The sequence below is a fragment of the Actinia tenebrosa genome, unplaced genomic scaffold (genome assembly GCF_029948245.1).
Source record: "Actinia tenebrosa isolate PJP-AT-01 unplaced genomic scaffold, QUT_ActTen_1.0 utg1892__unscaffolded, whole genome shotgun sequence".
NCBI lineage: Eukaryota > Metazoa > Cnidaria > Anthozoa > Actiniaria > Actiniidae > Actinia > Actinia tenebrosa.
Genome location: NW_028292597.1, coordinates 89,406 through 104,896, shown reverse-complemented (window position 1 = coordinate 104,896; position 15,491 = coordinate 89,406). Strand labels below are relative to the sequence as shown.

The following is a 15,491-nucleotide window of genomic DNA, read 5'->3' as shown; positions in this document are numbered from 1 at the left end:
TGGAATTCTCAGTCAGTGAAAAACAATTTGTCAAATGTTAGAGTACTAATTATTATTTCACTTCAATAACGCACGGAGTGGTACGTTGCTAACCCTCCCTCGTACTCGGGTATTTTACCACTCTTTTCACCGCTACGCCAGGGAAATAGGGCAATACACTGCAGCCAATCAGAGAATATAATTATATATGATTTATTATATACCAATTTATATGATTGACGGGTTAGGATTTATTTATTTGATTGACGGATAACAGATAGATACTTTTATTTAAACAGGGTTATCCTATCAGTAAAATACAATAAATTTACTGTTATCAACAGGAGCCCTATCCTGGGTAACGGTAAACCCTGTCGCGATTGTTGTCTCGATGAGCGAGTAGCATGATGAAAAGATTGATAAGTCTCTGCACATAAAACAGGAAGAAGTCGCCAAAAGTACCGACGTGAAGATCCTGATAGTCGTACCTGGACCTCTAGTTCTGAAGGCCGCGTACTAACCAGAGCTAAAAGATACGAAGGAAAAAGCTATCTTCATGTCTCAGGGAAGGGAATCTTTCATTTTTCCATTTTTCACGTTGTCCTTTTATTTCCGCTTTTGGCAAGCTATACCGAGTGGGGATGGGAGACTGGGACTTAGCAAGATTGAAGCGCGGGTAAACACGAAAAAAACCACCCCAAGAAGACAAGGCAAGATGGCCGCACCTCGTTGTGTCAGTCCAACCACGATTGGCCAAGAAAAAAGTTGTTTGATACGTATCTGCTAGCTTAGGTTTCTTACACTATGTCAAGCAAAGAGTTCAAGGTATTAGAAATGTTGATATAATGATGGATTCATGAGATTTTTATGCGTTTTTAGGTCCGGATAAATTTTCATTTTCGTGTCAGTATAAGTAAGCTGTGTATGAGAATGTATATGAATTAAGTAAGCTGATGCGTATATTTGTTTACTTTACATAGGTTTTGTACACTCACCAGAAAACCAAAAAACAGAAAACATGGCAGGTTGGTCAGGAATAGGATAACACTTAGTTGTCATAAAACATGGAGGTTACCACTCAACCTGTTGAACATATAGCTCACTAAGTTAATTTTAAAATATTGTTTTTAGGATGGTACTCTCATCCTCTACGCAAATACAAAGAAAGTAAGTGCAGTACAGTGCAGTTAAAAGAAAAGAATAGGAACGAAAAAAACACAAACAAAAACCCAGAGATTTCAATGCCCCCTGACCTAAGTAAGGCATACAAGCTATGACAATATAATAATAATAATAAAAGCTTTATTTAATGAAGGTTAATCTTTCAGTCATGGACTGGTTTACAAAGTGCCTTCCTAAAGATATAAAATACAATATAAAAGCTATGCTAATAATATATATTTATAAAATAGCTAGGAGATTTAATATTATCCCAAAAACAACCCAAAACCATGCAACCCCAGTATATACGCATATTGCTAAGAAATAAATATGAATATTAAATATGAAAGAGAATAATTATTGTCCCCAAACCATCCCTTAACCCTACCCCACCCAGAAATTCATGTACAAACAGACTACAAAACAGTCTATATGGTGTTTGGATGTTTTTTCCTTTAGGTAGTGTTATATGAGGATGGTACGAAAGCTCTGCTGGACTCGCATTTTGTTCGTTCTGATCAGGTAAACATACAACATTCACATTCTGTTTAAACTAATACCTTGGGGTAAATAAAACGTTAAAATTTAAAGTTTATGATTATCATCAGATGCATGATAACTTGCAATATATGATGATTATTAGATAACTATTGGTGATGAAATTGAGTCAGAGAGGTACTTGATAACGATTGAAGAGGAGACTAATAGAGCTGGTGCTGATTCAAATTGTCAAGTTTCTAACCATCCATGTGTAGTCAACTCTAGCCATGACAACTCATTCACGAAAAAGAACAAGGTAATTTGGGCTTTTACAAATACTTTGTATCAGTAATAATTAACTATGGACATCATACTCTGGAGTCTAGCTATGGTAAGTTTTATTGTGCTTCAGAACAAGGCTACCTAGCATTGTTTTACAAGGTTATAACAGATAAAGCACAGAGGCTTGTTTCCATAATAATGTCCATAATCAAATATTGATTGCATACAACACTAAGACCAGTTCACGTACATTGGTGAGAGGTGACACATTAGCAACGCATGCCATCCTCGCTTCCCTACACTTCTGATTTATTGTTAAAAGGCTGACTTGAGGGGAAAGCAACTGCTGCAGTTTATATAAATTGAGCCTGTTCTGGCATATTGTAAATATATGACTTCATAAACTATATATGAGTTAAGTAATTCTATTAGGGAAAAAATAAATGTTTTTCAGGAGTTTTGTCCCCCAAAGTTTGTCATAAAAGAGAAAAAAATATTGAATAAAGCTGATGATGAAGCTGATGAAAGGGTAGGTAAAGTTTAATAACAGCTTAACAGCCAAATAACAAAGGAAATTTGCATCATATTCTGCCTGGAACTGTATTTATTATAAGATGTCTATTTATCTTGTAATGTTTCATTTCTTGCAGTTAAACTTATGTGCTAAACATTTTGCAAGGAGCTCTAAAACAAAAGATGAGAAAATGCCATCAAAAAACCAGTTTTTTACACTGTATTCTAAGAAAAATCAGGACTTAGTAGGTATGTAGCAGTTATACCTATATGTCAGGGCCAAGTTGTACAAAGGGTAGGTAGTGCTATCCAATGGATAAATCCTTATCCAGTGCATATCTCAGCCATACTTGGCCGAGTGAGTTGATGATAATTAAAGATATAAGATGTATTTATTATTAACTTTTTATTAACTTTTCTGTAAAAAATTGATAGATAGAAGGTCCACATCAGCCTATGGCTGACTATTCTTAAACCTGCTTTATCAAATAATGATATGTATGTGTGTGTGTGTGTGTGTGTGTATGTATGTATGTATTATAAAATAGCATTGGATTTGTTTGCAGGAAAAAGGAAATTTGATGAGAAAGTGACAAGAAGAGATGATCAGAACAATGTATCTACCAAACGCACTCCAATCATTAATCAAAGCTGCTATGGTAAAAGAGATACATCACAAATTTTGGCTTTGTTCTCTGCAAACAGTGTTTCTAGGTCTGAAGACAAAAGAGATGATATTCTTCAAGTATGTCCTCTATCATCATCAGCAGAAGTAAATGTCAGTGATGATGCAAAAGGGTTTTTCCAAAGCTCATTGGTAGATTTATCTCATGATGACAACAAAGCTCTGACATCCATCACATATAATTCTGCAGCTTCACCAGTCCGTTTTCATACTTTACCTGTCTTAAGCAAGCCTCACTCTAACCCCCTTGTAATAAGCGAGAATTCCTATACTGATGTAACATGTGATACTGGAGATGATTTATTTCATGTCCCTGATGATGACACTAAAGACCATCAAATAGAACCTCATTCCAGCAATATCAACAACATTGGTGTTCATGACATCACTACTAGGGAATTAGCAGTTGGTTCCAGAAAGGAACATCAAAAGGTATGTCGGCAATGTTACAGTTGTATTAAAGTAATCATGAGAAAGATTAAAATGCATTGGTTTGACCTTATTGATAAAGTCATGATTTTGTAAAGCTTTTTATTTCAAAAGCATGAATGCAAATATTTTCTGTGAATTAAAGAAGCCTACTCTCTTGTGTCCAACCATCAAGCAAAGACAAAGCAGTAGACATACAGGCCTGGCCAAAAATGACAGCAAAAATAACAGCAAGTCTTCATGTAAGGTGCATAATCCTCATGTACACAATGACAGCAATTACGTATCAGTATCAGTATCAGTGTCATTCCGCTATTTCCAACTATAAGTTGATCAGCAGGGACTATATAGTCTACACAGAGCCAAAGTTCTGATGTAGTAATCCTTTTAGAACTTTTCTGTCTTGTGTAGATTTCTTAGCTTGGTGTTTATCAACATTAAGTAGTTGACTAATTTTGATCCATGGATCTCTAACATATTTAGCAGATGGAATTGCAAACAGCAACTGTTTCGTTAAATTTGAATTTGGTCTTCTACAAACATGTGCAATGTACTTCAAGTAGCGTACGTATATAAAATCACGAAGTGCCAGGGTTCCCACTATTCTCTCCAGGTCTAAGTTCCTATATTTAAAGGCAAACGTTTCTTCTCCGTCACTATTCATTTTCCTTTCCCAGCCATTCCGTACCATTCTTCTTAGTAGACCAAACCAATAGGATTCAAGCTTTTTCAGTTCATCTTCATTTGGTAGTTCAGCCTCAGTACAGTAAGTAAGTCTGGATCTGATACAGGATTCCAAGAGTTTTCTGCGTGTATTCATAGATACTTTATGATCTGTAAGGACGTTCTTGAGCTCGTGGAATTTTCCTGTTGCACTTAGTATTCTGTTATCGAGAAAACTTTCCTTCTGATCACTATAAAACATATGACCAAGATACTTGAACTCTTTTACATTTTCAATATCATGTCCTGATATATTTAATAAGCTCTTCTTTTCCATAAGCTGCGCATCATGAAATACCTGTGTTTTGGTTTTCTTAAAACTTAACTCAAGCCCATGTCTTAAGCATGTTCCATGGATAATTTCCAGTATCTCCTGTAGATCAGTAAGATCCTTTGACAGCACAACAACATCATCAGCATATAAAAGCCATTTGATTATCTCCACACCATTCATTCGTCCAGTACTCCGTTGATGACATGCATTAGCGATTGTAATATAATAATATATAATATTTATTTATAAAGCGCAAATACAAATCTGTTCTAAGCGCTAGTAAACAAACGACAAAGACAACGACAAAATAAAATAATTTACAAAGAATATGCTAATTTGAAGAGATAAGTTTTAAGTTCAGTTTTGAATGAGGCAAGACTTGATGCATTTCGGAGAGATATTGGAAGTGAGTTCCAGAGTTCAGGAGCAGCCACAGAGAAGGAGCGATGACCATAAGATTTAAGATTATAAGATTGTATATGTAAATGGTATTCCCCATCCATTTGGAAAGCGTTGGTCAATTTCACGGGCAGCGACCTTGAGTACCCAGTCAAAGAACCAATTGAATACTGGAGGACTTTCCACACCACCTTGTCTGGTCCCTGCTTCAATAGGAAAATCAGTTTTATCTCCACATATTTTCCCGATTGTTCCATCATATAATAACCATAGAATATCAATTAACTTCTCACATCCAGTTCTAACTTTCAGAACTTCATACATAATATGTCTGGGTACCTTGTCAAATGCAGCTGTTAGATCAATATACAGTGCAATTATACCACCTTCAGTGTTCTTTATTATCTGTCGTAGTAGAAAAACTCCATCAGTCGTTGATCTATCCCTTCTGAAGCCAAACTGAGCCTTTGAAATATTTTCCTCATAGCATTCTTTCAGTCGTGTGATAATTATCTTTGACAAAATCTTAGAGATGTTAGAGCCCACTGACAATGCACGGTAATTACTTGCTTGATGTTTACCTCCTTTCTTATGGAGACAGGTGATGGAAAGCTTTAGCCAATCAGCAGGAATCGTCATTGTTAACCAGATACTATTTAATAACATCCAGAGAGCTGTAATTAGATGATTTGAGTGGATTCCATACTTCAACCCTTCAGGTGGTATATTGTCGGTGCCAAAGCTCTTCCCATTATTAAAACTCTTAAGAGCAGATATAATTTCTTCTTTTTCAGGTGGATTGGAATTAATTTCTATTTTCCGGTCATTAAATAAATCTGGATATTTCTCAGAATTTGCAAGCTCTGCAGGCATTTCAATGTCAGCTCTCTTCTTGAAGTGATCTTCAAAATAACTTTTAAGGTCAGAGGGTTTAATTTCAACCCTATTCTGTAACTTTGGGATCATACTGTAATTCTTTGAGAGAGCAAACTCACGTTCAACTTTTCTTGCGTTACTAGCATCATTCAGTTCATTTGCCTTTTTCTCATAATATTCATTTTTGAGCTTTAATTTTAACTTCTTAATCTTATCACGTTGCTCTTTAGAGTTGTCAGAATTCTTGATTAGATCTAATAGTTCACTTGATTCCCATGGTTTTTTTAACTCCTTCTCCTTTTGCGCTACCGAGATTTCACTGTCTAACGCTTCATGAATGGCATAGACAATGTTTTTGTTGATTTCTTCAGGTGCTGTGCAATCAAAATTGCAATCGCTTAAAATACTGTCAATTCTTTTGCAGTATTGTTTTTTACATTCAGCATCATCTCTAAGATGAGTAACATCCCACTTTCTCTTTTGGACCTTTTTTGTTGCCTTCTTTTTGAGTTGTTGTTTTAAGGAGTTTCTGTTACATGGTATGCTTATATCAGATATCAGAATCTTGTGATCAGTACCAATTGTTTGCTTCCAGCTGTTTGTTGGTTTATTGTAGACTCTACAATGTTTCATTAGCTTAAGAAGTTGGGTTCCTGCCAGTATGTAATCAAGTCTTCGATTGATACCATTAGGAAGAGTGTGCGTGTCTCGGTGAATTCGCTTTGTCAAAAAGTTGGAGTTTGCAATACGTAATTTGTATTCTTGACAGAATTCTAACAATAATCTTCCATTTTCATTGGTCTTTCTGGTGCTTGAAGGAGGATTGTTGGGTCCCAGAATTGTTGCAAATCCCTCACGACTATCCTCAGAAATTATTGCAGATAATAAAATGTAGATATAAAATGTCGAAAAAAATGTCCTAAGACTAATAAAAGTTCTTAAAATATCTACAAATTGGAAAAATGTGAAAAAAATCCTAAATCTATACTAAAAACTCAAAAATCTTGTAGAGCTATTGAAAAAAGCATGCGACCGTGAAGGCGCTTACATACTAATCCCTATTACATACTAATCCGTAATCACTATTACTTGTAATACATACAGTATGAGTAGCCGTGTTGTATCAGATATACTACCACGAGGCGTAGCCGAGTGATTATATATCTGATACAACACGGATGCGAATACTGTATATGACTTATCAAACGTCTAGGTTAGTTCCTTTGTGTTTCACTAAAATTTTCAAAATTAAAGTGAATTTGGGCAAGAAAATCCATCTTAAAGTTTAAGCAAATGAACACAGTTTTGTATCAGATTTACAACACCCTTCACAGTCGTGATTTCTATTGTGTTTTCCTCATGAATTATTCATGAGTTTGATAATAGGATTTACAAGATAATCTCTTTTCAAGGAAAATGAGCATGATTTGGGTTTCCCTACATCAAAAGATTGCGAAGATAATGTGAAGCCATGTCGTGAAGTTATTATACCAGTCACATTTGAAAACTGTCACTATTATCAGCAAACACTCAAGGCTGCTGTACGAGGTAAAATGCAACACAACAACTTATTTTTGTATAAAACCACATTGGTTCACAGGTAGCCCAAGCTAGGTTTCCTTGGTATCGATGATAAATTTGTATATTGAAAATAGCAATGGTTCTTAAAAATATCTGCACGTTCACAATTATAATTTTTCACGTTCACAATTTTAAAGTGAATACATATTTTTTGTATTTTCAGAACACTTGAACATTATGTTGTTTGAACTGGCGCAGAATTACCACTCTGCCTTGAGAAAAGTAGATATTACCCAATATAACACAGTCAATCAAGGTATATTACCCAATATCGCACAGTCAATTAAGTTATATTTAATCAAACATTTAACATTTATTTAGGAGGAAGAAGATATTGCAGAAACTAAATGCTTTTTTTTCCTTCTCTTTTTGAGGTTTTGTTAGTGATGAAAGACCCAGCTGTCCTCATGGTAAGAAAATTCCTTCACCTTAATTTCTACATGTATGCTGCAAATTGATTTATACAAAGTTTTCATTTCTAGAAGCAGGTTTTCTATTTGTTTCTTGAAAGTTTGTATAAAAAACTCTTTTCTAGGCATTTGCTGTCTTAGGTCTGTTAAAAAGGAAGGACCAAACAAGGTAAAATCTATAATTTACCACACCCTTACCTCTGTACTACATCCATACTACCACACCCTTACCTCTGTACTACATCCATACTACCACACCCTTACCTCTGTACTACATCCATACTACCACACCCTTACCTCTGTACTACACCCATACTATCACACCCTTAACTCTGTACTACATCCACACTACCACACCCTTACCTCTGTACTACTACCATACTACCATACCTTTACCTCTGTACTACATCCACACTACCACACCCTTACCTCTGTACTACATCCATACTACCACACCCTTACCTCTGTACTACATCCATACTACCACACCCTTACCTCTGTACTACATCCATACTACCACACCCTTACCTCTGTGCTACATCCACACTACCACACCCTTACCTCTGTGCTAAAACCATACTACCACACCCTTACCTCTGTACTACAAGCATACTACCACACTCTTACCTCTGTACTACATCCATACTACCACACCCTTACCTCTGTACTACTACCATACTACCACACCCTTACCTCTGTACTACATCCATACTACCACACCCTTACCTCTGTACTACACCCATACTATCACACCCTTAACTCTGTACTACATCCACACTACCACACCCTTACCTCTGTACTACTACCATACTACCACACCCCTAGCTCTGTCCTACAACCATACTATCATACCTTTACCTCTGTACTACATCCACACTACCACAACCTTACCTCTGTACTACAACCATACTACCACACCCCTAACTCTGTACTACAACCATACCACCACACCCCTACCTCTGTACTACACCCATACTACCACACCCTTACCTCTGTACTACATCCACACTACCACACCCTTACCTCTGTACTACTACTATACTACCACACCCTTACCTCTGTACTACTACCATACTACCACACCCCTAGCTCTGTCCTACAACCATACTACCATACCTTTACCTCTGTACTACATCCACACTACCACACCCCTAACTCTGTACTACAACTCTTAAACCATGTTTCTTTTCTTTAGGGGAGGCTATTTTACTGCTGTCCTGGAACAAACAAGTCACAATGCAAGGTATTTTGTTGGTATTTAAAGTTACATAATTATAAGTGCATCAAATTTAAGTCTCCAAGAATAAATTTAGTAAACACAATTACTGTATATATTTGAGCAGAAAGAGCCTAAGATGCTGCTCCACTCATATTAATGTTGAGTTTATAAAGTAACAAAATGTTTTTTAATCAGTTCTTTAAATGGGTTAATGAATTCAAGAATTCCAAACAGAGTAACAAACCAACTTTACAAACTAACAAACCTAGTTTGTGTTCAGCTGATGCGGTTGTTGAGTTCTTTACCAGTCAGGTTAGTGATATACTAGGTAAATGATATGATTCCAACTAATTACAAACAATGGGTGACAGGGTATTGATATTATTTACCAGTCAGATCATGATACTACTGTTAACTGATATGATTCCAACTAATTTACAAACAATGGGTGACAGGGTATTGATATTATTTTGCAGGGTTTGACTTTGCACTGTCAGTGTCGTTTGATCATCAAACATAAAAATACTTATGCTGGTAAATCTGGAAAACAAGGAGGATATGTAAGTAGGTTGTTTTTAAGGCCAGTAATCTTATTGTTACCCCATCTTGAGTCAAACAGCGGTCAGCGTGAGCATGGATCATAAGATAAGAATTAATTGTGTCAATTAATTTATTTCAAAAAGGCAAGTTAGTAATATTTGTATTAATTGTGGATTATTACTCATCAGTGGTAATTCATTGCAAAGAGTTTAATCAATTAACTTGATATGCTTGGTATTCACACAGATGAATCTCATTACCTCGCTGTTGTTGGCTCTGTAAAGCTTTTTGGGAAATACAGGGGTCCATCCTCTGGGAGCCTGTGTTTGATGAATATTTATGAAAATAATCTTGCTTATAACTGTATCTATAGAGATACTCAAGGAAACGTCTTGAAAAAAGTGACGATAACACAGACTACAAGAAATCAATATACCTTGAGTTGAGCAATAAGCGAAGACCTCATGTTTCCTACAGCAAAGGTGAAAAGTAATCTTTAAAAGAAGCAAAATATATTGTCTTATCATCATAAGTATTATGCTTTGTGTACCTAGATTTAATCTCAAAATCTAAGGTGATCTATATTTGCTGTTGCTGCTCTCATCATCAGGAGCAACACCTATGTTTTGATAAGGAACTCCTCTGATATTTACATCATTCACCTGGACTATTAAAGTTACTGAAATAATTGACTTGGCTGTATAAACGTTTTTTGAGAGTTGGATAGCATGTCATTATTTATCATATTACTGATTTATTTTGTATTACTCAGATGATGTGTGGATTGTATCAAAAAGTTTGTTGTTTGAAAAAAGAAGTACGTTCGTTGCTAAAAGTACATACTTTGGTCCATTCTCAAGTGGTGAATTAGAAATTTCCCCTATTGGGTAAGTAAAGACTTCCATTAGTGAAGAGAAAAACGTGATTATTTCTTAATATGACATCCTTCCATTATTCGTTTAACAGTGGTTACTCTCCTTCGAACTGGCATTCTGGAGGTATGGTCTGTTACGTTATCATTTGATCAATAGAATACATATATTATACTATCTTGTTACTATATACTTCATTACTTATAACTAGGAATGTGAAGAATAGCAAGGCAGGCTCAATATCTCCACACAGATATAACTGACTTACCCAACATCATTTCATTTCTTTCAGATACAGTGTATGCTTTGCATGGCTGTAATGCAAGCAATGAGTTACTGTGTATCGAAAATATTGATGCGTATGTCAATAATCGTTGTATGCCTTTACTGGACAGTTTATTACGCAGGTTAGTGGTATGATTAATACTGTTTTTGGTTATTTACAAGGGTTAGGATTAACCTTGGTTGAAGAGAAAAACTAATAAAAAGTCGAGGCATGTGGGCAGGAAGGCAGGCACGTGTTTTCTTTCACCACCTCTCCGCTTCATCAGCAATCAATGATTGCAGCGCATTTACCAACTTTAGGTAAACTGTCTTGCTTCTTTAACCAAACTTGTCACACTAATGGAAGAGATGTCTTAAATTTAATGATAATTATTTATTGATATTCATACGTACAGGCAAAGTGATGTTACATCAACAAGACGACCAGACTCTGGTTCCATTTCATTTGTACCTCCAACACCAAGTTTACAAAGACTGTTGAATGACATCCCTACAGATGTCGCGGTATGAGACATCGTACCCATTACTCGGGATTTAAAGCTGATGCTCAGTACATTAGTTAACCGTGTTTTATCTTCTTATTTAGGTTAAGGTTGCCAAGGAAATTATTGACGAATATAGTTTAAATACGGTCAGTCAGATTCCCTCTTAATAATTTTGCTTCTTTGTTTTCCTGCATTTTATTGTCATACATTGATTGAATGGTGTTTTTCAGGACCAAGGGCTTGCCTTGATTAACTGTGCCAATATGTTTACTGATGCCCCATCAAACATCTCTCTAATACAAGGTATGCTTATGTAGATGCATAGCTTAAAATCGGAGTGATGACATCCGTGAACTATTTGCTGGTGAAAAAAAAAAATCAGGTATTCCAAACGTTTAGGCCACTTTGGCCATCGTCAAGTGGTACTATATTCACAATACTATATTCAGTAATAATAATAATTCAATGTTATGTTATAATACTATTTTTCTTTTTCTTGTCTCTATACAGGAGTGTTTGGTGCTGGGAAGAGTTATCTTCTTGCTGTAACCATTCTTTATCTTGTGAGATTGTTTACGAAGATAACGCAGAATGACGGGTGAGATTTTTCATGTTATTAGCCGAGTAGGGCGTTTTCTCATCTGGTACTAGGTACTCACGAGTAATGAAGAAAATATATCAATTCTATTGCAGAGCAAGCAATGTTTCTAAGCCCAAAATACTTGTGTCTTCAACAACTAATGTAGCAGTTGACCGTATTCTTCTTGTGTAAGTTGAATCAATAGTTTCTACTCGAGCTTTTTTAGTTTTGCCAATCATCGCGTTAGAACTGAGTTAGCCTGGCTCCTACGCAGACCTTCTTCAGGTCTGTCACACAACGTTTCCCTCCCATCCTCGTGGGGACGTTCTTCAGGTCTGTCACACAACGTTTCCCTCCCTTCCTCGTGGAGACGTTCTTCAGGTCTGTCACACCACGTTTCCCTCCCCTACTCGTGGAGACGTTCTTTAGGTATGTCACACCACGTTTCCCTCCCCCTCCTCTTGGAGAGAGAAACAGAGTCACAGACCCTAAGAACGTCTACGTAGGAGGCTAGTTAGAAGCATCTAAAGTTATCCATGTGCTTTGCTTACCCCACAGTTTACTGGAGTTGGGGTTTGAAGAGTTTGTTCGTGTTGGTAGCATTCGTAAAATAGCTAAGCAGCTGCTACCTTATAGTATGCAAGGAAGTGGAAGCCAGGACCAGGAACTAAAAGAATTGCAGGCTATGCTTAAAGAGGATCTACAGCCATCTGAGAAGCAGTGAGTAAATTTTATCGGCAAGTCACTAAACTTTCTCCTAAAACATCAAATAAAATGTCTCGTTCTGATATTACTTTTAGTTTGCTGACTTACAAATGTTAAACTTATTTGCAACTTTAACATTATTTTAATCTAAATAACGAATAGGAATTATTATTTTTTAATCAAAGGGCAGAATGACAGTTTTGATATTTCCTTATCTTATGTTACTTTGATTTAAATTCAAGATTATTTTAAAAAAAGTAATTGATTTCTGTATATTTTTCATTTTTAAATGACGTCTTTCTTGCAATATTAGGTGTATATTCTGGATCAAGCGGTAATAATATAGTTATAATAACTTAGCATATCCTATTGTAGGGATATTCGCAAGAGCATAGAGAAACAAAGACGTGGTGAAAACAAAAAGGTGAATGAGTAAGAATGATGATTATTCTCAGTCACTTATACAAATTTTCCTAATCACGTGATACACACCAAACTGAAAAAACTTGGGGTTGAAAAGTTTAAATCATCTATACTAGAGCCGACAAAATGTTTTGTTTTCGGTAACTTGAATTGATGACCGAGCTGCCGCAAAACTGCATTATGCATAAATAAAATAAAAAAATATTAATAATAACAACTGAACTATTTGTTTATAGATATAAAAATCTCTGCTCTTTACCATGATGATAAGAAAAGGAGATGTTAATATATTACTAAGATATCAATACTATCATTATAACTACTATTATGCAGTAGTGTGCATACCATATATCCGTGAAGAACTTTGCAAAAATTAGTAAGTTCCGTAGACCTCAGTAGACCGTAGACCTACCACACTTTGCACTAGTTTGTACAATTCATTGAACTAACTTTGTTTACGGATGTATAGTATAGGCTCTATTCATTTTTATGATAGAAATAGCTGTGAGCAAACCAAACTATAAAAAGGTTTTCACCCGACAACATTTTCCAATTTGGTGTTTATCTACTATCAGAAACTTGACGGAGTGCAAGTGGTCGGAGTCACGTGTGCAGCTTGTGTGTTTCCATGCCTGGAAAGGATGAAGTTTTCTGTGAGTATCCAGTCGTTTACAGAAGCTTATTTTCCTTCTTCTAAAAAGATATAACTAGCTAAAAACTAGTGTGAGCTGCGTCGGTGTTTCTAATGAAACAGTAATGATGAAAAGGTAAATTATACACCGTGAAAAGATGAAAAAACTTACTGACGTTTCGGACGCTAGTCCTTCGTCGGAGTAAAAGAGAAAGAAGTGGTAGAAAGGAGTGTATATATGATAGAATAAGACAAAAGAAACCAATGAGAGCAAGGTAGGCAAGGAAACAAACACAAACACAAACAAACAATCAAAAGACAAAAGAAAAGGTTAGTTGAAAATAAAGCGTTCATTAATCCCGTTGGGACTAAGAGTGCCCAATAGGTGAATAAGCCGCATTTCTTTGGTCTTGCGACAATCATTGTTGCCGTTAAGCAAAGAAAGACCGAAAACAATGAAGTCAGAAAGAGAATGGTTAGCTAGATTAAAATGGCGGGAAACTGGTTTGGTGGGATCGTTATTGCGAATATCATAAAGATGATTGCAAATGCGATCACCAAGACGGCGGCCAGTCTCGCCCACATACAAAAGATTACAGCGGGTACATTTAATACAATATACAACATTAGAAGTGGTACAAACAAAATGGTCAGTGATTTTAACAGTTGATTTGGGACCGACAACAGAAGTGTGAGAGACTATGTGAGGACAAGTATAACAACGTTTACGAGAACAGCGAAAAGTACCAGGTTCTTTGTTAGAGGGAAGAACTCCCTTGACCAAGAAAGAACGGAGATTACGATCACGTTTATAGGAAAAGAGAGGGCGGTTGTTGAAAATAGCAGAAGTGCGAGTATCAGAGTCAAGCAGAGAAAAGTTGCGGTTAACAATGGGTTTAATGGAAATGTTAATAGGATGATACGTAAGAGTGAAAGGAATGCGGTCATTAGAGGGACGAGTGTGAGGAGTGAGAGCGGTGGTACGATCAATAGTAGAAACTTTACGAATGGCGCGATCAATAACATGAGCAGGGTAATTACGCTTAAGGAAGAAGGAACGCATCTCAGAACATTTAACAGAAAAATCAAGATCATCACTACACAAACGACGAAGACGAAGAAATTGCGAGAACGGAATAGCGTTAAGAGTGTGCTTAGGATGAGAAGACGAGTAGAGTAAATAAGAATGAGAGTCAGTAGGTTTGTAATGGACACTAGTGCTAAGACGGTCGTCATTAACACTAAGCAAGATGTCAAGGAAAGTGACTGATGTTTCACTAACCTCCCACGTAAAGTCTAAGGCAGGCTGAAAAGAGTTAACAAAAGAGATGAAAGAATCTAAGTCATTACGCGAACAAGAAGTAGCACCAATACAATCATCAATATACCGTCCAAAAAACTCAGGTTTAGGTCCAGTATATTGTTGAAAAACAAGGTTTTCGATATAACCAACAAACAAATTGGCATAACTAGGGCCCACCCATAGCAACACCGTTTACCTGCCGATAATACCGATCGCCGAAAGAAAACAATTAAGAGTAAGAACAAGTTCAGCTAAGCGTAACAAAGTGGGAGTGCTGGGCTCGAGGACAGGACGAAGATCGAAAAAATGCTGAAGAGCACGAAGGCCCTCATCATTAGGAATAACAGTATACAAAGATTTGACATCCATAGTAAACAAAAGCTTAGAAGAGTTATCAGGAAAGCGAAAATCATTAAAAATACTAAGAGCGTGATTAGTATCCTAAATATAAGTAAGTAAAGACTGAACAATAGGCAACATGAAAGAATCTAGATAGCTAGAGATGAGTTCGGTAGGACAACTACAAGCAGAAACAATAGGACGACCAGGGTTGTTAGCTTTGTGAATCTTAGGAAGAAAATAGACGTGAGAAGTACGAGGAGTAATAACAAAAAGGTTTTTAGCAGTGGAGGGTAAAGAGCCATCAGAAATGAAAG

The 15,491-nt window shown here is 36.2% G+C and overlaps 1 protein-coding gene across 7 annotated transcripts in view; it reads left to right on the top strand.

Annotated features, from left to right (window-relative positions):
- Positions 1-290: 290 nt before the first annotated feature.
- The window catches only part of LOC116297621 (5'-3' DNA helicase ZGRF1), a 21,626-nt gene continuing 6,425 nt past the window's right edge, over positions 291-15,491 (top strand). Inside the window, exons 1-28 of one of the 7 annotated variants that reach the window (XM_031705892.2) lie at positions 291-804; positions 960-1,004; positions 1,111-1,146; positions 1,600-1,662; positions 1,784-1,936; positions 2,357-2,431; positions 2,553-2,664; positions 2,982-3,532; positions 3,705-3,776; positions 7,214-7,349; positions 7,546-7,638; positions 7,757-7,792; positions 7,918-7,961; positions 8,988-9,035; positions 9,207-9,323; positions 9,488-9,571; positions 9,925-10,033; positions 10,324-10,438; positions 10,518-10,549; positions 10,716-10,830; positions 11,104-11,212; positions 11,295-11,339; positions 11,424-11,496; positions 11,704-11,791; positions 11,887-11,961; positions 12,332-12,493; positions 12,854-12,902; positions 13,477-13,554. In XM_031705892.2, coding sequence (XP_031561752.2) covers positions 784-804; positions 960-1,004; positions 1,111-1,146; positions 1,600-1,662; positions 1,784-1,936; positions 2,357-2,431; positions 2,553-2,664; positions 2,982-3,532; positions 3,705-3,776; positions 7,214-7,349; positions 7,546-7,638; positions 7,757-7,792; positions 7,918-7,961; positions 8,988-9,035; positions 9,207-9,323; positions 9,488-9,571; positions 9,925-10,033; positions 10,324-10,438; positions 10,518-10,549; positions 10,716-10,830; positions 11,104-11,212; positions 11,295-11,339; positions 11,424-11,496; positions 11,704-11,791; positions 11,887-11,961; positions 12,332-12,493; positions 12,854-12,902; positions 13,477-13,554 — 2,736 coding nt within the window. In that variant the 5' untranslated portion in view covers positions 291-783. Of the gene's footprint in view, positions 805-959; positions 1,005-1,110; positions 1,147-1,599; positions 1,663-1,783; positions 1,937-2,356; positions 2,432-2,552; positions 2,711-2,981; positions 3,533-3,674; positions 3,777-7,213; positions 7,350-7,545; positions 7,639-7,756; positions 7,793-7,917; positions 7,962-8,987; positions 9,036-9,206; positions 9,324-9,487; positions 9,572-9,924; positions 10,034-10,323; positions 10,439-10,517; positions 10,550-10,715; positions 10,831-11,103; positions 11,213-11,294; positions 11,340-11,423; positions 11,497-11,703; positions 11,792-11,886; positions 11,962-12,331; positions 12,494-12,853; positions 12,903-13,476; positions 13,555-15,491 lie in introns of those variants that run through there. The other 6 variants (XM_031705900.2, XM_031705884.2, XM_031705906.2 and 3 more) reach the window with 6 other exon arrangements.